The 26,738-nt window shown below is 29.2% G+C and overlaps 1 protein-coding gene across 2 annotated transcripts in view; it reads left to right on the plus strand.

The window, feature by feature from the left end:
- LOC132919660 (growth hormone secretagogue receptor type 1-like) overlaps positions 1–26,738 on the plus strand; it is a 168,782-nt gene that overhangs the window by 25,919 nt on the left and 116,125 nt on the right. For both annotated transcript variants that reach the window (XM_060981425.1, XM_060981424.1), the window contains exon 2: positions 11,125–11,837. In XM_060981425.1, the coding sequence (XP_060837408.1) occupies positions 11,453–11,837 (385 nt within the window). In that variant the 5' untranslated portion in view covers positions 11,125–11,452. The remainder of the gene's footprint in view (positions 1–11,124; positions 11,838–26,738) is intronic.

Raw genomic sequence — 26,738 nt, forward strand, 5'->3', positions numbered from 1 at the left:
TAATTTTTAAAAAAAATAATGCATTTATTATATTAATTATTATTATTTATATTTTTCATGTATTATTGCTATTATATAGGTAATTTAAAAGTCAATACTGACGTTCCGTAGTACGTGTGGTGTAAATAGGTTATAGTGAAATAACTACTCAGAATCTAAAATTGAATATTATATGTTATTAGTTTTTCGTATATCAATATATTATGCTCGTACGCACTATTGATATTTTAATTTTTTGTGGATATTGAAATTTATATTTTTTTACTAAATTATATATCTTTATTTTGGAGCAAATTACAAAAGTGTTTCAAAAATATTGGTGCTAATTACATATAATATTATTTATAATTCAAGTAAATTTTAGTGCAAATTGACAATAGACCTATAGCTATAATATTCATATTGCCAAGAATCACAAACAAAAATTAATACAAATTTGATTTTATTAAAAAATTCACATTAGTTTGTAAAGATTTTAAGAATATTACTCATCATATAAATCATGTTTACTAGTTTTTGCGATTGTTAGTAATGTCTAGACACTATTATATTATCAGAGTAACTAACGAAAAACATTAGGTGATAATTTCAAAACAAATTACCAGAGTTATAATTCACGGTTTTTTTTTTATCATAATATTACGTTGCTATTTTTTTGTTTTTAGACTAATGTGTCTCTATTGGTATTATTTACAATGTCCGTCATCGTAATCCTCTAATAAGATTGATTGCCCTTCTCATGGTTTTCGCTTTAACACTTTAGTTGTACTACTTATATGACGTAGGCTATTATACTTTATGGTTTCATTACTGTTTGTTTTATCCCCTGCATGCGAAAAATAGGTGGACCTAATCTTAAATTATTTTACCTAAACAAGATTTTCATTATTTCACTAAATACGTTAAAGTAGATAAAAAATTGTATGAAATACATGAATGCATTTCTCATAAATAATCTCATAGTTTTAAACAGTAAAATTAAATGTGTAAAATGTAGTTCTGTCATAAATAATAATAGTACTAATTAAAATAATATTACAATTTACAATATAGTATAGAAGATATAAGTATAATATCAATTTGATATTGTGTGTAACGTCTAATAAGTGATATATAATCATAGACCTTAGGAGAAGGTAGTATAAGTTCTATGTATATAATATATTATAACTGTATATTGTATTTATATCATGGCTAGAAAATAGTTATTAACATAATTGTATTTTACACTAAATCAGTGGGTTTGAAGTATTGAATTATTAACATAAAATACGAATAATGTTTTAAAATGAATTATACAAGTCTATTCCCTGAAAAAATTGTTGTTTTGTGAAATTTTACATACTTGTAACTATTTTAAAACTATGGAATGCAGATATTAAATTAAACAAAGTTTAATTTTAATATATTTTATTGGGTACTTATTAAAAAAAAATATTGTCTATTTAATTTTATCTGTTAAACTTATAGTATGACCTTAAATCTAATCAATAATCGAATTTAAGTGTTAATTATGACATTATGTGCGTAATACCTACTGATAAGGTTTTGGCTGTTAGAAAGCCTTAAGACTTTTAATAGAATACAATTTTTTAATGAGAAATTCGACCAGACAAATAATAATTAATAAAGCGTATAATATACAGACACATTATGAATAATATAAACTATTATAACAAAAATTGGTTTAAAGAAATATTTCTATTGATATTTTATTATAATTTTGCCTATATCATTTTATTACAAATGCTTTTTTTTAATTTTAATATTAGGTAATTATAGTTTAATAAAATTTTAATGAACTTTAAAGGTATATTTAATATTTAATTATAAAAATATGTTTTAATTATGATGTATTGATGTTGTCGAAATAAATTGGTCCTCGACCGATATATCAATAAAAATAAAACATAATATTTTAAATAATAATATTTACCTTCAGGTGCGTATTAAAAAATGTTCGATAATTTTTAATAGTTACATTAACTTATATTATTTTGTTTTAAATACTGTGCTGGTATTAGTGCAATAACATTTTTATATTTTTTATTTTTAAAATAATTTTAAAAAACGAGAATAATATTTGTAACTCTTTTAAACCAATATAATACTACTATACTTTACTCGTATGCCGCAAAGAAAAAAATATTGCATTACCTCAAGTACTTGACTTGTATTTATAGTCATATATATTCACATAATTTTGTTCTCTTAACAGTAATTACTTATGTTTAAAATGATGTATTGCAAAATTAAATTAAATGTGGTACAAAAATAAAACTAAGTTTTTTGATCATTAATGAGTTGTTACGTTACACGTTTTATTATGACTACATTAGGTACTCTCGTATTTGGCTCGATACAGACATTACAAATTTTGTTATTTATTGCTCATATATTATATTAGTAATCTTCCAAATGTAATTTAATAAGCCACTTTAGCATGGTTAATTAATGTACCACCTTCATGGTATATTGTAGTATATCGTGGCAATAATACATGGTTAATAATAATAATAATAATAATAGGAATACAATTAGTATTTTAAGCGAGCGGTTAAAAACACGAATACGTAGATACCTATAATATATATATGACTCGATCGATAATAAAAATAAAGAGATTTTTTTATTTAAGCGGTTATGATTTTATGCACACAATCCGCGGTAAATCACTTAAAAAGTATACAATTGTAACTACAGGGATACAATTGGATATGAAAAAAAAAATTAAACGATTAAAAAAAAATGTTTACATTTATTTCAGTAGTACACGCTTTAAATAATGTGTATATAATATGAAGGTTCATTTGTGTGTGCGATCCACTGCAACCCGTATAGGTAGGTTTACAAGGTGAATTATTGTTGTAACTAATTGTATAGGTTAATTGTGCGAAATAGCTATAAAAATTACGCGCGGCGTACGGCCGTCGGAAATAACACTGCAGAGAGAGTCTGTGCTTGCCGAATTACGCACGAATACCGAGAGGATTACGCGTATATAGGTACTTAATATTTTTTATTTATGATACGCTGTCTAGTGGAAAAAAATGAACCAACGTCTTTCGATGCTTTATGTTTATAGGTAAACAAATGGTGGTTTAAAATATAGGGCTGTATATGCTTATGACCATTTATATTTAACTCGGCTAAGTAAAATAAATTAAACGAGTTGATGCTCATTCGACTTTTGAAATAAATGGATTAAATCAGATGATCATAAAAAAAAATTAAACGAAGTGGAACAATAATAATAATAATAATAATATCACGACATAACTATTATTCAATAAATTATTATCTTATACAATATATTATTATAGAATAAAATGTGCGAATTAATGTCCGTCTTTAGATTTAGTTCGGGCGTGCTCTTAACCTGACCTATAAAATATAATGTCCGATATCGCTTATTTAGACCGACGCATCACTGTTTGGGGTTAACTGTTAATGTTTTAAAATTATAACGTAGGTTAGCTAAGGTATCCATGTCCTGTCGCTATATTTGATTATTATTATCATTATTTTTATTTATCAATTATTGATTATTATTAATAAATTATTTTATCTTAATTTCAATATAATTATAATAATATTAGTCCTGAGAAAAAATTTTACTCTGCAATTGTTCGAATAAACACTCACTACACGTTCTATTTCATTTTAAAACAAATTTCCAAAGAAAGGAGAACATTTTATCTATAGGTCCTTATATTGCTATTAAATTATATATCACTCGTATATTGTATTAAATTTTAATTATTTTACTAATAATTAACAATCAATACTAAGTGCACAAAAAGTTGAATACAAGTAGGTACTAACTATATTTAATGAATGGCAATTTTACCGTGAAAAAATGTTTAGTAATTTACTGGTAAATTTTTTGTAAACTTATGTAGGTATATTTTTTTTTCATAAATATTGAATGTTTAATACATTTATTATGAACTCAATAATATTTTTAGTATTAATTAAATGGATGCAAATATTATATTGCTATGATACATTTTGTCACACCATACGTATTATTCTATACTATTATTATCTTAGTTTACCTCAATAGTAAAATATTATACTTTAACTCCGTGAAACTCGTGAACCAAATACTATAAAAGCAACGTTATTGAGCACATACGAATAACAATTGAAATGAGGGGTCTCTCGATTTGATAAACAATAAAAAATTACCACATTTTCAAAATTATGACATATCTATCCTTATGTTTATTATAAAAACTTAATGTTATTATTTTGAAAAGGTAACCCACTCTTCCTATTAATATAATTAGGACTGAGGCGATAACTATACCCATTCGTCGTAGCCATTGGTCTTAGGTATACCGTTCACGTGTGTATATGTTGTAGTTGTACGTAAGAAAACGGAACATATTTACGCTGTAATAATAATAATATGTAATGAAAAAATAATGAATAATTTTCAACTCAGCTGTCTCCTTCGGACGTGCAGTAGTATAGCATAATGGGTACGCGGCAGATATATAATATGTGCACAACACTATGAACAGCGTAAAATGTAAATATAATTATATACGTCGTCGTTTAAACGTGTATAATAATAATATAACATAACATAGTAGTAGTGCAGTACCACCTACCTGTATAAATTGCACATATACGGACGCGTTAAAAACCGTATTTACCCGTTCGGTCGGTCGTGGTCATCTACCCATTATACCTGTATCACCTACAATTTGCGTTTTACGGTTTTTTTTTTATTATTTAGTAGGAGAACAGAAATATTATACGCTTGTTAATAAACGTCGTGTATGTGTGTGTGCGCGCGCGTGTATTAAATTAGGAGCGGTTTGTTTTGTGTGACACTAACTGCAATAATATAATATGAGAAACTGGTGGGCGGCATAGCGACGTTATAATAATATTTGCTCGCACACTCGCATACAAATGCGGCGCGCGGTGTACCCATATGTCATCGATCCGACCGCGCAAAACGGAATTTTTTTCAAATAAACACAAGAATATTATATATATTATATTATATAATAGATTTAATGCGAGTGCCTATATCGTCGAAGTCGGCGCGAACACAAACAAAACGACTATATTATTATTATTATTATTATTGTTATATTGTGTAACTGCCTACGACCCGTCTACGAGATGTCTCGTATAATATTTATGGTAGGCTGGTATAACTTATACCCAGGTATAGGTAATGTATGGTAGTATTTTATAGACGGACAACTTTGTGGTATACCTACGTACTCTATACATGCCAGACTAGCTGCTGCAGTATAATGTCCCGCACGAATTAAAAATGAGTATGTTCTATTGTTAAATTGATCGGTTGTAGCGTTTCAATCGGTTCGTTCTATAATATCTATATAAGCAAGTTCACTTCCTTTTTTCCTTTAATAATAAATAACGAATTTATTGTAAAATATAATTAATAATCAAATTTTAAATTCTTGATATTTTTGTATCACTTAGAAAGTGTCCCGTGGCGACATAAACTTCTGTTTTTCAAATGAAAACCCTCATTTTTAATCTAAATTATTCATTGAATGTTTTTTTTTTGAAAATGCTGGTACACAAAATTCAAAATTCTAACGAGTAGTTTCTCAGTTATTAAAAAGTTTATACTAAGAATAGCAGCCCTTACAAATGGTTTTACAAAAGTATAAAATATAGATTTACGTAATATTGGAACAAGAATTTATTATACTTGGACCATTTAAACAAATTAAAAATGTTGATAAATTAATATTAATTACTAAAATTTTCAAATTACCATATAGCCCCTATCCATTCTAAACCTATCACACAGTTCACAAAATTATAAATAACTCAACAACTATTCATTCGAATTTTGATGCGAATATTTTATTCAGAAAAATTATCGGCTAAATAATTTACAGTAAAAAAGTGTTTTTATCGGGCATCGTTGAAGAAAAAATGGGGCCAATGGGGGTGAGCATGTTTGGTGTATCACTCGGTATATAATCCTAACTATGATTACAATAATATAATATGCTATATGTCAATAATATTAAACAGTTTAATGAATGAGTATATTTCTAACGTTTTAAATGAATTTTACATATTTTACGGATTTGAAGTTTAATAATAATAAAAAATAGTATTTTCTAGTTAAAAATATTAACATCAACATGTATACAGTTGATGGTTCGATAACGTTAATAAGTTATTATGGTTGCCTATTGCACGTAAAATTATACCTTAACGGAATTATTTTGAACAGTTTTATTGCATACCGCGGGTGTCCTTAGGCTTTAATATAACACTTTAGTAGGTATATAGCAATAATCGTAATAATTATATTATACCGTCAATATAGTCATGCGTATATTCGTTATTTGCGATATTTGTTTGCTGGTTTTATTCATTGATTATTTTACTTACTATAAACGTCATGTTCTCTTTAAAAACATGTCCATAATTTTTCTCAATAAGTTTCACCTTAGGCGTCCAACTTAACGTTTATTACTCGTGGTTGTTAACGCAAGACGTTAATAATATACATTTATATAATACTGTAAAAATCGAAGACACAGAACTTTATTTGAGATTGTATCGCAATAGTTATGTAGTTTGGTCTTGACGTTTGAAAATGTATAATTGGCTGTCTTGAAAACTGGCGATGGGTTGTTTTTAGTTTTATACGATGATACACAGTGTGCAGTATGTTTAATAGTCGAAAAATAGTAAAGCAATATTATTATACTTGTATCTGTTTAAGGATATTCAATTAAGCGTCGAAAGACGTCAGTAATTAAATTAGCGCGTAAAAATTGGATAGCGAAAAAACTTTTTAGACGAGTAGCCCTGTTCGGATTTTGAATTATACTATTAGCGTTCGTTTAATAAATTACCAAAGCTTTCGTAATTTTACCACTGCGCGGGTTGTAATTTTTTAGTTTGTGAAAAATACTTTGACCCCATTACTGTTGCAATGTGCTTTTGTTTTTAGATCGAAATGAACATTTCAACCAGATGACGGTATTTTTGATATTCAATTTTGCACACGCTTTTCTATAATAATTGGTATACACTCATTTTTAACTGCGACTGTGATTCCATCATGAGAAAGATATTAATCATTGTAAGATAAATATAATATTAATTTAATTCATATCAGCGGTTATTTTCTGCGTTTTCACTATGTATCATAGTAATTTTGAAAAAAACTCTGTGAGAGCTATTTTTTTAAATAAATTATAGCATTTTTGCATTCCTGTAAATCAAAAATTCAATATAATATCAAACATAATAATGGCTATTTATACAACGAGTGGCGGTCGTCTGGGTGAGTGAAATAATATTTAACCGTGTGAACGATTTGCACTTTAATGTACATAGTACATGTTATTTTATTTTATTATTTTTTGACTTTATATTAGTAAATTCGAATACTACATCAATGTGTTTTTAAAATTAGAGTTCATTATTAATTATTATCATTTATGTAGATTGTATGTGATTTTATTTTATTCTATCCTAAAAACCTACTAAACTCTTTTGTTCAAACAATATATAGCCTATAACCATTCACCCAAATAGACTACATTTGGGTCGATTCGCCATGTAGAACAGTACATAGTATTAATTTATTAAAATAAAATAAGAACTAGTTAAGCACGAATGGCTTAAATTATGACGGTGACGATAAACACCCCTTTTGCTCCACAATGGCGTTTATGTCACTGCATGACCACATTGTATTCATAATAGGCGTCACAGTATACACTCTTATGCGCGTTCTTTACTTTTATTATGCGTTGCGTTATAACTACACACTCGTATAATATAATAATAATAATAATATTCTATATGTTTTGTGCGTGCATTCTGTGTACAAACAATATATTTCTTAAAACAGTCGACCTAACCTAGAAACCGTTGAAGATTTGACGGATGTTGACTGTGTAATATCATTATAATAACACTATAGGATGGACGGATGAAAGTTTGATCGCGTATGTACCTACAATTTGTAATAATATATAGGTCCTTACTTACTGGTTGGTAGAGACTGTCTACCGCTATTACAATACACTGAGAATTAAATTATAAACCTTGACAACGCAGTATAATACATTATATAATAATAAGATGTAATAATTCATTGGTTCTACGTGCACCGTTGCGGTAAATTATATCTATAAGCTTGTATTTTGCATATAATTGCAGTATTGTTATGCGTAAACAAATTATTACACAGTGGTGTGTTTTTTAAATGTCATTCATTAACTTTATATTTATAATATCATTTAATTTTTTATACTAATTATAGCGATATAGTTTCTATTTAAAGATAATTTTAAATGTTTCACAATTAATGCATTTCTTAATAGGGGAAACATGATTGAACATGGGATAACTTGGTTTCTTTATAGTCGGCGATTTTAATATTAATAAAATATTTTTGGAATAATTTATGGAGATAAGTTAGGTAGATGGTATTTGATAATAAATCAGCGATGACTAATAGTTGATGCATATAACATTATAATATTAGTATTTTTCAATAAATTATAATCTCTCAACAAGTTTTTTTTTAAATGTTGTGTAAATATTTTACTGTTTTATGTTAAGAATAATTAATTAATATTTAATGTATAATTTTATAATATATTTACATACATATTGCTGTCGACTTGTTTTGTGTCATATTTTTTATTTATGTATTAAAAATGTTTGAAGTATTGAATTGAAAAGGTTCAATTGAAAATAATAATTCTACGTGGGGCGTAATGAGACAAGGTCGTCGTATAGGATATAACGAGTTTATTAGTTTGCATCTGTTTGTAGATTATTCGGGTATTTTTAAGGTATATATAAGAAAAATGTGTGTGGAATCTTTTTATTCTAGTAATGTTTCTATATGTCCTCATCATATTATTCAGTTTTATTTTGTAAATCAAAACGAATATTTGTAATTGTTTGTAATTTTATAGATAGTACATTTTCATACTTTCATATTTTGGAAAAAATTTAAAACTTAAAAATATCTCTCTTAACTTAATATCATGTAAATAAATAAAAAGTTTCATTAAAAAACAGTAAGTAGTTGAATATATTGAATATATATGGTGTCTCGTCTTACACCCGGTTCGCACATAATGTCTTTTAAACAGAGTTATGATGTATATTTAAATACCGTGCTCAAAAGTGTAAAAACAATAAGATCACGGAAGAGGGTAACCTGGTTGGCTAATCCTCTTGTTGCCCCCCTAGCTGAAGTACGTCACTGAAACTATACTCCATAATTAATTCGTGACATCGATCGTTTCAACGATATATTATATTAATCTAACGACTGATATCGCATGCGATTTCTATTATAACACGCAACAATTTTTTAGATTTACTACATATAATACCTATCTGAATATACCTAATATGTAATTAAGTGTATGAAATTCAAACTAAAAATCGGTGTTAGGTTGTAGTAAATTATATCGATCGTATCTATATAATACAGTCACGAATTGCCATATTATAACAATAAATTAGTATACGTAGTGAAATCCACTGAACAACTTCTAAGATTCAATAAATTAAATGATATATTGATATATATATATATATTATTAGTTTATTAGCATCTGGTTTTTAAAATAATGTACTCGTTGAATAAAATCTGTTTTCAATTTAAACATTTTCTTAACCTTCGATAACGCACGCGAGGTAATTATTTTTCGCAGTATATATTTTTGATGATATTATGGTATAAGTTATTTTGCGAACATAACACTCAATAGAATTATCCTATATTACAGTAAGTATTATCATACAATTAAAAAATGTCAAATACCATTTCTAAAATTTTTTTAATTATTAAAAAATAATTAATTTATATGCAAAAATTAATATAATTCAACGAAACAATAAAAAAAAATGTATGATAATTTATATTAAAATTAACAAAACACTCAGAATTATATGAAGTTTAAATAATAAAAAAATGAACACTTGTACAGACAATTTTATGGTCTGTACTATACACGTAACTAAAGGTTAAGAATTTTTGAATATTCTTAGTAAAAAAAACGAAAAATAATACATTCATTATGTCAATAGAAATAACGAATCGTATAACTGCTTAGCACTATCAGTTAGACATGTAATCAATCGAGAGTTTTTTTTAAATGATGCGCATAACAATGTTATCATCGTTTCATGTTGATGGCATTGTAAAAAAATTATAGAAATATTTCGATAATAACAAAATATAAATAAAACAGTAAATATCTAAAAAAGAAAGCAAGACATTTTTGTAAGTTGTAGATACTAATTTTTTCTACATCATTTTAGTATATAAATTTGAATAGTTTGTAGTTTATTGTTTATGATGACTTAATAATTCATAGGAGAAAAATTATGTGTTATAAATTGTCACTAATTGTTAATCAAAATTTACATTTTAAACATTATTATTTGTTTATAATGTAATTTTAGCATTTTAATTGCGTCCTAAACAAACGTAATAAACGTCACTAAAATTGTTTGAACCACACAGAAACTAGAAACTGCGCACTTAAATAAAATAGGTGCCAAATTTGTAATCTCTGTAACGTCATGAAACGAATATTGTACGAGATACATCGTATATACCTATATTATAATAGAGATTCATCGGAAAAAAATGCAAATTCATGTACATCTGGATTCCGTGATCATTAAACTCATAATATACAGGGTCTTATCGAGAACTATTCGTTATCTTTTTTTAAATAATTGTAAAAAATAAGGAATATATTTTTTATTATTTATTACCGTCATAATTATTATAAGGTAACACATGTATTTTTAATTGTATAATCTGAAGCAGAATATTCTTTGGAGTATTTCATTTAAAGTTTGGACGAGTGGAGTATTGTTGCACACCTCCTGTGCGGATCCCGTACAATGTTGGTTTGCTATTCCGCTTATTTAAACTTTAAATACCTTTAGAATTCGTAAACTATTCGTCCAAATATCATCTTTACATATCGAAATACCTCGTGTAGAATTAAATAATAGTATTATGTTACGGAAAATTAAATTAAAAAGTATATTATATAATTAACCTGAACTCCTGTAGGTCACGAAACAAAATATTAACGTGCCGATTTTCAGGGCGCAGTGTCGCTGCTGGCAACAGGACCGTCCCGCGTCGGTGACGGGCGGCCGACGGCTGCGGCCGTCGTCGCGTTGACGTCCCCACGGTATCCGGATGTGGCCGAGCCGTCGCCCGTATGCGGGTGAACCGATGACCTGTCTGCGGTGTATGAGCAGGAGGAGGAGCGGGAGGAGCGGCTGCGGCGACAGCAGCGGCACGCTTTCGGCCACGGTCCGCCATCACCGGTTGCGGTCGAGCATCACCTAGGCACAGCGGCCGACACGGCGACACCACCACCACAACCACACAGACACCACGAACACCACCGCTGCCGCGGCCATACGCATGATTTCCGCCCTGGACGTGGTCGCGTTCGGCAACGACAGCTCGCCGCTGACGGTCGGCGGCAATGACACGGCGGGCGGCGCCGCGCCCTCCAACGACACGGCCGCAAACGGCGTCATCCAGTTCCTCGACGACGACCTGTCGTTCCCTGGTTACATACGCACCACGTGCATGGTGGTGTGTGTCATCATACTGGGCGTAGGCGTGGTCGGCAACATGATGGTGCCGATCGTCATACTCAAGTCCAAGGACATGCGCAACTCGACCAACATATTTCTGATGAACCTGAGCATCGCCGACCTCATGGTGCTGCTCATATGCACGCCCACCGTATTCGTGGAGGTCAACTCCAGACCGGAAACGTGGGTGCTCGGCGAGGAGTTATGTGAGTAAATTAAAACATTCGTTATTGCTATTATTATCCTCGTCTCTAGCTTTCGGCATCATGTGTTCTCCCGCAGTACCTATACTGCCGCTTAAGAGTTATACGAACCATCAAGGCCGATTTTAGTTTTCTCGGTTTTTCAAAAAGAACCAAAAACTAGTTCGTTGCTATTGTTTTCGGAAGTTGGTAATATCACAAAATAGGTTAAATTTAACCTACACACAGTTAGTACCATGTCTCAAAACAATTGTTATTGCCAATTCTAAAAAAACACGTACCTACTGCACTAATGTTGCGTCTTTTTGAAAAGTTGGTTTTACTGAAAATTCATGCGAATGGTTTTGATAGTGTAATATTTGCTCTTTATATAGGCCATAATATTTTTTGTTTTATTTTATCATTATTATTATTATTATTATTATTTTTTTTTTATCAAAAATGATTGTTCACTAAAGATTCACGAGATCGTCTTTAATGTTGTAATATTTGCTCTTTAGAAAAGCCATGATTTCAATTTATGCGTTTTAATAACACGAATCCGTTAATCTATTATTGATCTATAAGGAAAATTTGAGTTTTTAAGATTGGCTCTGATGGTTTTTAATCTATAATATTTTATGCATGTGTGTCCGGGGCGATCAAACGCGATTATTACTTATATCGTTTTCGTCGTTCACAACAATAGGAGCACTTCGTATTATTTACCAGCGACGGCGGTAGGATTTTGTATTATAGATCTTTTACAGATTACTATGACAACAATTTACGGTACTAATGCGCATGCTTAATGTATGGTTAATTTAAATTTTATTTTAGTCTACTTACGTTCATCTAACTACTCAAGTTTATCTTAAGACGGCGGAACGGTTTTTTTTTCTATGGAAAAAAATAGACGTTTTATGTACTACAAATTAATAATATAATGATAATTTACATGATATTATATGACGGGTTTATAATATTATAGTATGAACATAAATTTGATTTTTTTGTCGTTCGTAACGTGATGCCACTGAATAGAATTATATTTTTTACATGGCACGTAACGAATATTTTATATATAACATTGTATTATAAGTTATATTGTGATAGATATGTACTGTCGTCTGTCTTGAATGTTATAAAATACTTTGAGAAAGTTGTGGGGTACAGAACGTGTAATTGCACCCTTAAAATGTAAAAAATATAAAATAATAAAGGTGTGACTTTTATTGTATTTCTAGAAATAAGGCAAAAGTGGCATAACTACATAAGAATTTTAGTTTTTATACATTATATTATTTTTTTCCTTCGGAAACTATGATAGGTATCTATTAACAGCTAGTCAGAGTTTAACTTCTGTATGTCTTATGGTTATAATTTATGTATATATTAAAAACTATAATCATAATGACTTGCATTAAAAAGTTTATTTCATTAAAGAAATCATTTGATTTTTCGTTTGATAAGGAGGGAGAGGTGTGTAATGTTTTTAAAATTCTTTCTAATCTTCTGAACAAGATAACTATAACACCACATATGATCACGAGCCTATATATTACACGCTCTCGATTATCTTATTAGGCGTATATACACTATATTATATGTATATAGTGCTGAAGCAGTCGGCCTAGCATAAAATAAAATGTCGATTGTTTAATCGTATCGAGTTACCCTATTACATTTTATCGTACATTACGACGAAAAATAAAAACACGCCCCTTCTTTAAAACAATGAGTTGCTTCGCGTGACCTACATTTCGCATTTCCCGGATTCTTCTCGTCAAACTATAAGTATACGATATTATACCGGAAACCATATACGCTTAGTGTATGATAATAATATGATATGATGTACAGTTTCGATGTGATCGCCTCGAAAAGTCAGAAGAAGTTGTGCGAGAAAATTTGAGGCGACCGTTGTATTATATATAAAAAAAATGGCCTAGTGATGTTATAAAGAGGTAATGATTACTTCTACATAATAAAAGGATGATGGATGTGTGGTTAGGTAAATTAATAATTTAGTATTAGCTATGACAGATAGATGGTAAATGCCTTTATCAGGTATTCAGTGGATGGGCGAGTGGAATATTAGACTAGCCTCTGAAAAAACTTTCACGTGTTGATTACAATTTACAGCTCAAGTTAGCGTGCACTTGAAAATTTGATTGGACTATGGACTTATAACTAAAAAATATTATAGTTTGTTTAAGTAAATAAAACAGAAAAGGTCTATTTATAGTTTGTAACCTAAATTTTTTTATAACATACAAATATTGTATTTTTCAAAATTTTTTAGGCTACATGCCATGTAGGTCTTTTGCCGTTCCCATCACTAACAACACTTTCTCTTGATAGTAACTTCTTTTAAGCATTTTTCTCATCATGTAATACCTTCTATTTGCCACACCAAGTCTTAATTTTATTTTATTATGCACTTTATTTTTTTGATTTATCCAAAAAATTGTATGTTTAATAATTTGGAAGGACTAAGCATTATAATATAATAATATATAGTTACCACCATAAAAGTTAAATTATATACTGTTTTTAGTATTCCGCATTTCCGCATACTTACAATAATAATATATAGATATATATTTATTATAGTTTGCAACGGGTACATTAATATTTTTAGTTATAACAACAATGATACAACAATATAAGTTACAACTAACATTAAACTGTTGATCGCTTCTCTCTCGGAGTTCATAATGTTATAGTTCATATTCTCGGATGTCCTTGTCTGTATATATTTTATACCTGTTTCCTGTTTTACCTTGATATATTAATACTATAATTTGTAGGTGTGTACCAAAACAATAAATATAGTAGGTATATAACGTATAACAAAAAGATAAAATTACTATTAGGTAGTTGATTAATCGAATTATTGTGTGTCTAATAATATAATGTAAAGACTAGGATTTGCGAGTACAGCTAATTCGCGAGAGACTTCCGTGCGGCGAAAATAGCATCTAAGTAGAGACGCTACTACCGCCTCTTTCTAATGCAACATTCTTGGCTCCTGAAATTTCACCTTCACCCACTTGTTGTTCATTATATATGGTGCGGACTGCAGGACTACTGCAAAGTCACACTCGTTATCTAGTTAACAGCAATTAAAGGACTTCTGTAAAACCAAGCAAGTACAATTTTTTCGGCAATGCACTTTTGTTGGAGTAAAATAAAGAAACAATCATCTAAAATTATGTGTAGTAATCATATTTGTCTGTCATAATATAAAAGCATAATTTTTATAGTAAAAGGATTCAATCTGCTTTTGTTTTTAGGTACTGCAAGAGTAACATTTGTCAGAATTTATCTTATTTATTGTCGAAAATATTGCAGATGTTTAACATAATAAAAATGAGTAGTATGCATAAGTTCTATACAACTTAGTGAACTTGGTTAATGTCAAATATTTAGTTTTGTTGTAATTAAAAAAATAAAAGTAACTAGATTTTCAAGGAAAACAAAATTGATAATTATAATTGTGGCGATAAGACAGACGTAGGGAAAAGTTCATTACATTTTTATAACATGTAAATAGTACAAAGACGAACTAATAGTATCCATACATCATGTCTAGCATCTTTCATAGAATTCAAAATTGTAAGCATAAGTATAATTTTCAAATACATTTTCTAACCATAAAAGTATTTTTTGATCATTCTGAAAAGTTGTAAAAAATGAATTACTCTGGTTTGCACAGCAAGCCTTTTAATATTATTGTATAATATATAGACAATAGACATAATATAATAAACGGGCAAACGCGTCGGTTCATCTTGTATACAATGTACAATATTTATACATAAATCCCATTTCTCTCTCATTATTTTTCCGTCTTTCTTTCTCTCTACGATTCACGGCGACAATGACAGCGCGCGTTATTTTACGCAAGTGATTTCGATTACAATATTATCTTTTCGTTTCACTGTTTCAGACGCATTTTATAATTAGACGGGAACGATAATAACGACGAATCGCTCGTCTAACCGACCGCTCCCGCACTCGTTCACGTCGCGTAGAGTGTATATATTCAATCCTCCCCCCCACATATCTTCGCGACAATTTTTATATTGGCTCTCTCAGTTGACATTCTTTTTCCTGGTCGACGCACGATACTTAGCTTATTACATATATATATAGGTTTGCGCTCGAGGAACGATGACGGCGGCGGCGACACTGCAATTTTTCGTTTTTTTTTTCGAACGCCTGAAAATCAAAATTGACGGTTAAATCGAATCGTACGAATACACACGAGGGTACTAGGCGTAGGTGTATGAAGTTTCATTGATGTAACACGTATATATTATATGGCATACAGAGTGATTCACCAAGTATGCTCACCCCTATTTTTCTTTTAATAATGAATTTCTTTTAATTATTATTTTAGAAATTTTTAAGTATACTATTTAAGACCTTATTTATAAATCTTGAGATTATTTATATTTTGTACTATATAAAAAGTGTCCTGTAGTGATAAAAACATTTGTTTTCAAATGAGAACCACCTTCCTTCTCGCTGTAAACTATTTAGTGGGTAATTTTTATAAAAATGTTTATGTGCCTAATTTAAAACTCTAACGAGTATTTTACAAAAATGTAGGGTTTATTTTATATTATATTGAATTTATTATTTATTATACTTTATTTTTAGAAATTACAAATGTTAATTGATACTAAATAGAAACCTTGCGTGCATAAAATATTCAACACGCGTATATCACCACAATATAACAATACATAGAAATATTGCTTAATGTCCATTATAATAATACGCTTGTCGTTATTATATCAAGTAATGTATTGTACTTGGATATTCGATATAAATTGACGGGGGTGTCCCTGGGAATGTGTCTCGTTTTTAATTTTTAATATTAACCCGAGTGGTTTTGATGTCTTATCCACGTATCCACAAATTTATTGAATTGACCGAATGCGTCCTTTGGTCTGCAGTAAAAATTTTTTAGAGACCAATGATCGAATATGATAATCAGTGGCGTATTTATGGGCGGTAGAGGGCGGGGGTTACAAGAGTTTCCTCCCAGGGATTGATTATTTAGAAAATAAAAACAGTAAGATTGATTTAATTTTATAATTTTACTATATTTATAAACTTTTCACCTCCCCCCACCGGGGATGTATGATAAATGATAATACAATATGCTTAATGTTTAATTACATATTAAGTAATTTTTTTTTACAATCACGACTGTGGAAATGGCAAGGAAATCACATTTTATTATAATTTTTATTAAAACAGAGCACGAATACGGTTTACATAGGTCTATATTTATAAGTAGTGAATTGATGAGCGAATTAAATAGAAAAGTAGTTACTAGTTACATATTTTTTTCAAAACATGTATAATTGAATTAGAGATAATAATAAAAAAAAATATCATAATAATTTAGTAGGTAAACTCATCTAAGCTTAATATGTGTAAGAATGGTTATAAACACAAATTATAAAATAAATAATAACCACTTATGCGGTTCTACCTGGGGAACTTAAACGAACAAGAATTTTCATAAAGGGATTATTATATATTGTTTTTTGTTTACGTGTGTGATATAAAAACTTAAATACTTACAAGCATGTTTTAATATATGAATATAACATTTCAAAATATTGAGTAATTTTTTCTATAAATTCTAAAAATTTTGACTAGTTTTAGTGTCTTACAATTTTTTAAGTGAGTCTAAGATTGCCTCATTTTAAAATGTTGAATCGTCTACTTACGAAAATGTCGTATTGTATACTGAATACTGATGGAATATTGCAGTATCAAATTCAATATCGGCTGCTATATCCAAACATTTTGAGAAACAATACGATAACTCTTTTGCATTCAATACGCATTACACAAAGATTAGTTTTTATTCAACGTAAGAATGCCACAAATCAAAATATGGCAACTTTTATTTTGAATTTTAACTTCTATGATTATTTGGATGAATTAAAAATGCAGCAATATAAAGTAAATATGAGATTTTTGTTTTAAATAATAAGTAAAAATTTGACATAAATTTATATCTACGAGTATCTATATATACTTATGTACATACCAAACCAACACACTATTCTTGTGGTCGAATGTAAAGTTATATTGTACATTGTGTTCTTGCATTACATATGAGTTTATTTTAAACTACCTAAAATTCGAGTATAATAATATTTATGATCTATTTCAACATTTATACATTTTGAGTTGCAATGGTCTCGTTATAGGTGTTGATTTGTCTATAATGAAATATATTTTGTGAACTTTCCGTGTATTTCATATTTATGGAGGTACAATCAATTCGGTATAACTGCATATTGTTACTGTTACCACACACAACTATGTGTGTATAATAGTCCATTTGTATAGTTTTATGTGTATATAATTATATGTGCATATTATATCGAATGCCTAAATATACATTATAATATCCATTATCCACTCTTTTTAATTATATGCGCATGCGATATGGGCACATAATTGATAAACTTAGTCGACCAGCAGGTTATAATATACATATCACCATAATTACATTATCATTGCCTTCAACAGTTGATCGGCTGAAGTCGCTCTGAACATAAGTGCAGCATATTTACATATATATATATATATATATATATATGTGTGTAGGTACTAGCGGTACTGCAGTTATAATATTGTTCAAACATCGAACATTCTTACGGCCACATTATAAAATCGATTTTAAACGAGGCTCAGCATAATCAAAATCATTTTAATTATCAAACTTAAATTTCTTTGTAATATTTTGTTTAAGTGATTTTTGATAAATCGCCGGTCAAAAGTAATTTTTATATATGTAAATGTATATAGTATACAATAGTCCGTGTTTGATTTAAGACCTATAAATTTAGTTGATTCTAAAAATGAAACTCTTTGAATATTATTATTCCGCCTGAAGTATTTTCTACAAATACTAAAAAAAATATAAACACACACACACATAAACCTGCACTATAGAAAAAACAAAAACCCAACCGTCTAACAATTTCAACTATATAAAAATAAATTGTATATAAAATATTCATCATCTGCGCAAATCGTGAAGATATTATCCAATGATGGCATTTCTGAGAAAAATCAAGCTATGTCGATAAAAAATAGAAAAAGCGGAGGATAATGAAATTTTAGTATCCATATGATATAAATTTATAGGTACCTATCTTAAATACAATAATTCGCCTGACATTTTGACTGTTATAATATGTTTTAATACGCTTGAAACGTAAAACGTTATTTATAATTTTGTAACGTTTCTCATAATGTATTATGTTTTAAATTTAATATTTGACAGTTTAAGATGGATTTGTTTCAGCAAATATACAGGGTAATTCACAACGCATAATAGTCCCATTTTTTTACATAAATAATGAATTTATGCAAATTCTGATTTTTGAAACTTTTAAGTACTTATATAGTTAAGTAAAATATTTCTAATACTTAAATTTGTTAAACCATTTTAAGTGTCTTACGAAAAATAAACTTATTTTTTTCAAATAAGAATCTCCTTCTTTTCCTTCACGGTGAATAGTTAATTATATGTAACTGTTTTGAAAATTCGATTAGCTTATGAGTTATTTAACTTTACGTACTGATAAAGGTTTGAGAATATTATATATACTTAGTATCTAAGTACGCTATAATATTTTTAGCTTACATAGTATTACTTTAACAACTACCAGTTCGAATTTCGATACATTTAAATTTTCAAAAAAATTACTGGAAAAAAGTTAGTTTTCGTTTATAAGTAAAACATTTTGTATCACCACGTCCTTAAATAGTATAAATAATCTAAATAATTAAAACACGGGTTTTAAGTAAATTTAAAAATTCCGAAAATAAAATTTGAGTAAATTTGTTATGAAAGGAAAACACGGGGGTCATTCGAAATCATTCCAAACATTTGAATCATTCTGTATAATACTATACCTATAATATATTATAATCGTGTAATACTCACAAACTATACGATGTTGAATGAAGATAATATAAAATATATGACACTATCGTATTATGACTTGACCGATACATACATTATATTATACAATATAATCGCGTGCGAAAATTCTATACCAATCGTTTTGTTTGGTATTGTATTTTCGAAGAATAACATATTGTTTTCGCTCAATCTAAATCGTGTCTTATATATATATATATATATATATGTATATCTATGAATAGAAAGAGATACTGCACATTTAAGCTTAAGCAGAATTATAAAGCGAGAAATAAACAATCGCGAAACTTTATACATAACTGCAGATTGCAGTGACTTCCAGACAATGTCAGCTTAATCACCGCAAACAACCAAACATCCGATTTCATAAGCGTAATTTGCTATTTATTAAACTTTAAGTTGAAAAACATAAAATCGCGTAATGGATGGATTTTCATTTTTTTGCACGTAATTCTATTATAGAAGGAAGTATCAAAAAGACTTAACATATAATTATATATAAATGTGGGTCACTCAACTATTAGGTACGATTTGCAGACTACAAAAAACGTAGTAAATAATCTACAGACTTCCGGGTTGCTTCTTTAATTAAAGTAGAATGCAAATAAAAAATATATAATTAAATGGGAGCATTGAAAAACGGAATCAAAGATTTAGACTCTACCGAACGAATTGTTTAATGTGTTTTAATTTCGTAGATTAAAATGTTTTTTTTATTTACCACGCCATTTCTCTTTTTAAATGCCCGTAAACATTGTATGTTTTTTCCCATTTAATTATTTTCCAATGTGTAATTTGTTATATTATTATTCAAATTTCATGTTAGTTGCATACAAATGTATGTGATAAATGTTGAATTTTCTGTAATATTCCTGCACAGAAAATTAAAATTGTACTAGCGTGATATTCTATAAATAATATTCATAATAATTGTATTTAGCACGAAAGATCGTTTTTTTTGCAATATCACGAATTTACATAATCTCCTAAACATCATCGTTATTATAACTGTATTTCAATATTAATGTACAGTGAAACATTTGTATGATTTATTTTTATATTTCTATATAAAATATTATTATACAGATTGTATAATATTATATCAGTACCATTGTACCGAAACCATACAAACACAACAATAGAATATAGGTGCACACTTTAATTATAATAAAAAAAATATTTACAATTTTCGAATCATTTTTGTTTTTGTTTAAAAACTTTAATTCCCTCTGGGGTAAATAAATATAAAGTATATACACAGATATAAATAAAATAATATGTAAACATGGAAAATACAGTGTACATAGGCTGTATTATTAGAGTTTAGTATTATTATATTATAGTTTAGTATTATTATATCATAGTTTATCTTATTCAAATATAGAACACCCCGCGGGAGAGCATCGTACACGCGATCACGTACACTATGCTTATTATAATATAGTGAGTTTAAATTTATTGTATTAGATAAACGCGTAGAAAAAAACCGAATTACGTTTGAAACGCCGCATGATGATTTTCAGTGATATTGCGTATTATTCGGACTTATATATTGCAATCTGATTAAGTACAGATTTTGGAAAACGTTAAATGTTAAACGGAATAATATATTATATTATATAGTTCGAGTTGGTCGTTGGACACGACTGTTTTTTAAAAAAATGTACAATAAATGTTTCAATATGGCTCCAGAAACGAAAGTAATCATTTTTACTACGATTTTTATCACTGTCTTTAATCACTGGTGGACACAAAGAAGTTTGAATAGAAAACGAATAATATTATAATTGATACAATCGGTCGTGGCTGTAGGCAGTAATAATAATCAATGCACAAGTATATATTTTATATATAGGTACACGGGGACACGTGTAAAATGTTACGTCCGCCTAATTGTAATGGATGCACGTGCGTAAATTTCCTTTACCGGTATACCTTTTTTTCGGTACCTACCATATTATAGATTATAAAGACTGGCTGACTATACATATGGCATACGACGTATAATATATATATATATATATATATATACATATACACTATATACAGTGTAATATTGGCCCCCTAATTCGTCCTTGCACACATTACATCGAACCGACAGGGACGACCCACGCCTACTATAATATATATTATGTAAAATACAGGATGGTCACCACGGAAACAGGACGATTTTTGAGTAAGAGGTAACTGTACTATAGGTTATTTTTTAAATACAAATCATTTTATTACGTGCGATTTTTTTTTAAAATAACGTTAGCTCTATCTAACATCAACTTTACAATACTATGCAAGTTTATCCATAAAGTCGAGGTGAATGCTTTTAAGTGTGCTATGGAGTGAGTAGATCTGCACATTTCCGGTGGTGGAGATGCCCGATTGCGGCCCGAATTTGAGAGCCCTATTGCATGTCAACTATACAAAAGTAACCCTATTGCATCATAGCCACATTTGGTTCTAGTTATTTTTTTCTTACATATATATCATTAGCTACACAGCATACACAATTTTAAGTATTATAGTCAGTCGTAATAAACGTAAATATAATATTAATACGATAAACTAATCTAGATTAATTATAGTATAGTAATTGTTTACGTAAAAAAATAATAATAATATTTATTTATTATATAAAATACTAAAATTGTAAATACTATTTTGATACAAAAGAATTATAAATAATAGATCTCCAATAGCTGTAAAAAAGGAAAAAGACTCCAACTATAATAAGAGTACAAGGGAAAACTTTTTAAAATTGACTATATTAAGCTAAAATAATATAAATAATATAATATATTATTCGTAATATACAAACGTTTTAATGGTATACATATACTGATATACTTAGTTAAATTTAGTAAAAGACATAAATTATACACAACGAATAAATTTTTTTTTTTTAATGTCATCAATATGTTTCATTTGTTTGTTTGTTTGATTTTTTTTTTTTGTTACTACCGTAGTACAGCTTAGTCCTACTAGCTTTGTATTCTTCTAGTTTATCTGTTCTCTTATCTTAAATGAACTAGAAAATAAGGATATTTTTTAAATAGCGGATATACTTGGCTAACAAAAATATGTAAATAAAATTGCTTTACTTGAGAAATAACCAATGAGTATTATTTATTTAAAAATCGTCCGTTTTTTATGAACTAAATGTGATCTCCATGAAGAACAAAAAAATTTTTTTGGTTGATTTTTTGTTTTTGTCATTACTTTTTTTGGATAATTATGTGAACTAAATTTGTATGATCTTCTAAAAACATTAACATTAACTCAATACTTATAGGTACGGCGGTGACCGAAAAATAATACATCACGTATTATAGGAAGGCTGCCATCACCGGAAATAAACAAAAATAGACGCGTCTATAAATTTTTCACGAGATCGTCAATGGGCTGGGCTTATATGGGTAGAACGAACGTCGTGCGGTATGCGATGGTTTGATTTATTGTTCGACACGTCACGAAGAATCGTTTACAACGACTGACTCACGCGATCGAATTGTATTTTATTTGACATAACGGCTTTCGCAAATTATACACAATATAATGGTTATAATATTATTCTACAATATATAATAATACTAATAAGATTGCGTTCTTTTATAATATGACACGTACCCGTTTATAACGACAAGTGGTGGTAATGTTGGTGGTTGTGGTGATGGTGGTGTGTATATAATAGGTATATATTAAAAAAATATCCGACGCGACAACTGAAACGAGTTTAGGAGTGTTACTGAAATGATATCTAATACTGATTTCCCATACAAGTCTTCGAGCGGAGTAGTAATGGACTTTTACGGTCAAACCAAATACCAATAATAATAAGAGTACCCGTACGAAGTAAATACGTCAAAATAATAATTTATGACGTGTATAATATAATAAGGCTGATAATATTATTATATAATATACAGGGTGATTCGCCGCTCATACTCAATCCCTTTTTCCCCTCAATCCTGGAATTACTCGAAATATGATTTTTGGAATGTTTAAAACTACTTAAAGTTTATATTTTCAAATCCTTGAGATTCTTTGTAAATATTATTCAAGGAGTGTCTTGTAGAAGTTCAAGCTTTTGTTTTTTTTGTTTTTTTTTTAATAAGAACCCCTTTTCTTTTGTAAACTTTTTAGCGTATAAGTTTTTTGAAAATGTTGTCATTCTTAATATAAAAATTCAAACAAGTAGCTTATGAGTAAGTATACTTTTATTAGTACTAAGTATAATCAGATGATATAATAATCTTAAAAATTTAATTATTAACAATTAATCTATCAACATTTGTAATCTGTAAAAATGGATCAAGTATAATGAATGCTAGATCCAATATTATAAAAATCTCAAGAATTTTAAAATAAGGTCCTTAAGCATATTATTTAAAAATTCTAAAAATCAGGATTTTAATACATTTATTATCAAAGTAAAACACGGGGTAAAGCGAATCACACTGTATATTTTTATATCATACGTCGAACTACGAACGTTTAGAAATTGTGCGGTGGCGGATTTCGTCTCGTTCCTCTCGAATAGGTTCTGGTACTATTTGCAGTAGACGAGTCGATTGACTGCACTGCAATATATGGCCGCGATATCTACTATAGCGGTGCTTTCAAAATATAAAAAGTAGTTTTCACGTCCCGCGGTCCGTTTGATTAATCCGTACCCATAACACATACCCACCTGTACATGATAATATGATATGCACGAAATATTCAAATTTCAAATCCTAGTCCAAAGAATATAATATAATGAAGTTTAAAAATATTTTAAGTTTATTGTATATTATTAGCGTCAGTTTTAATACGAGTACAACGATCGATATATTCCTAAACTATGTACATATAAATAGTATATAATATACACTATCGCGTATTTCGGTTAAAATATTATTTTTATTATTATTTATAACCTTGGCTCAACAATCGCTCAACGTGTTAATATAGTTATACTTATATTACTGCTGTTTATTTATGAATTGTATTTGTCATATTATTCGAAATCGGATTTTCGTGAAACACGTCTATGGTCGTTATTACGTAGTTACTGATTTGCATAATATTAAATTAAAATATATTTCAGCCTTCCGACGCGGGAAATCAAAGAGCATCCTTTTTATTTAATATATCGTCAGTACGCTGTAAACGTCAGTTCGTGCATATTTAGATTATTATTATATGAGCGCGTGTACCGTGATGCGTATAGTGTAATACGACGATTATTCTCCTGTTATGGAAACTCGTTTGCCACAGCTCCGCCTAAATACCTACTATTTTACGTCTATATTATTATTATGCGTTCGGTCGGCGTGATGCGCCGTGTGTCGGACCGCAGACGTCGGCAATTCCCCGTGAGTAGGAAATCGTCGAGATGAAGCTGCTGCACGCGACTAACCGGCCGCCGTTTCCAGCCCGGAGCGGGCCACCTTACCGCTGACCAGTACATCTATACCTATATCGAAACGATTGTGTCCAGTTACTATGATTATTTGGACTGCAAACGGAATGTTAGTTCTAGAAAACTGTAATACAATATACTCGAATGGGCGTTCGTCGAGATGGTCGTGAAACAGTATATAGTCGCGCGTGTATATACATATATATATATACATATACATGTATGGTTTACAGGATCGGAGAACGGTTCAAGGGCGGGCGAGGGATGATAAATAAATCCGGAAGGAGAGTAACGAAATGGAAAACTAAATGCACAATAAAACAATAATAAAGCCTAATATGCGAAGGAATCACGATTTGGGGGAGGGGAGAGCGGATGAGGGGGAGAAAAATAATAAAAGAACTTTGCCCTGTTTTGGAGTAGAAGGGCCCTGCCGCTGCTTCTGGTGTATTATTATTATTATTATTATTATTATTGTTATATAGCCGCTGCTGTTATCGCGGCGCGCGTTGGGGCTAGTGGAGCATGTCTTGTCGTGTTTGGTTAGACCCTTTGCCCGCCCGCGATCGTTCTTTTCCTACTCGCTGTTGTTTTTAATACGATATTTAGGTCACCCAGCACCCTTTAGAAACGTCTCGGCACGTGTCCGACTGCGGTGGCTATGTCGTCGTCGTTGTCATCTTTGTCTCGATCTCGTGGAAGACGGTATAATGATAATAATAATATGCGTAATATTATCATAATAATATTGTATTATGAACGGACTTTAATAACACTATAATACTGTAAGCGTTAAGTATTTTATTATCAAATAAAATTATGGTCGTGATTTTCAGTAAATAATCGGCTTGGAGACTCAAAATGTTTCACCGATAATCGTTGACTCGATTTCTCGATGCCTTTTTTAGAGACCAAGTTTTGCAGGGTTACACGTGTGTACAATTTCGTTGTTTTTGTCTTACACAACACGGAAATAAAGTTTTGCTATTATACGCTAAATAAATCTTTATTGTACATTTAATAGTATTGTAGAGTGCATTATTATACCAAATATATCAGAAACACAAAATATATCTAATCGGAAATAACAACAATATGACATTACAGTAAGTTATGGCATCATCGTTAGTAACATTGTATATTATTACATTATATAATAACAATGTGAACTATATAATAATATACAACTAACACGAAAATTGAAAAAAAAACTGAGTGAGACAAAATATTATGTTTATTTATTTAAATAAAATCAACCTTGTGTTTGGTTCGGATTACAAATTGCAAATAGGTAGTAGTACTTCAACAATATAATATTACCTTTGCACATGAACTACAATATGTTTTATACGGAAGACGGATATCTCCTTCTTATCGTGGGCATTGCCTCTTCTTGAAATTAAAAAAAGTAATAAAGACCTATTTAAAAATATTATATAGATTTGACAATTTTAGACAAATTTCGTTTATCTTATTAATTAATGATTGTTTCTTGTTTGATTTATAATACACCATATTATCATAATTTATTAGC

The sequence above is a fragment of the Rhopalosiphum padi genome, chromosome 2 (assembly GCF_020882245.1).
Source record: "Rhopalosiphum padi isolate XX-2018 chromosome 2, ASM2088224v1, whole genome shotgun sequence".
Classification (NCBI taxonomy): domain Eukaryota; kingdom Metazoa; phylum Arthropoda; class Insecta; order Hemiptera; family Aphididae; genus Rhopalosiphum; species Rhopalosiphum padi.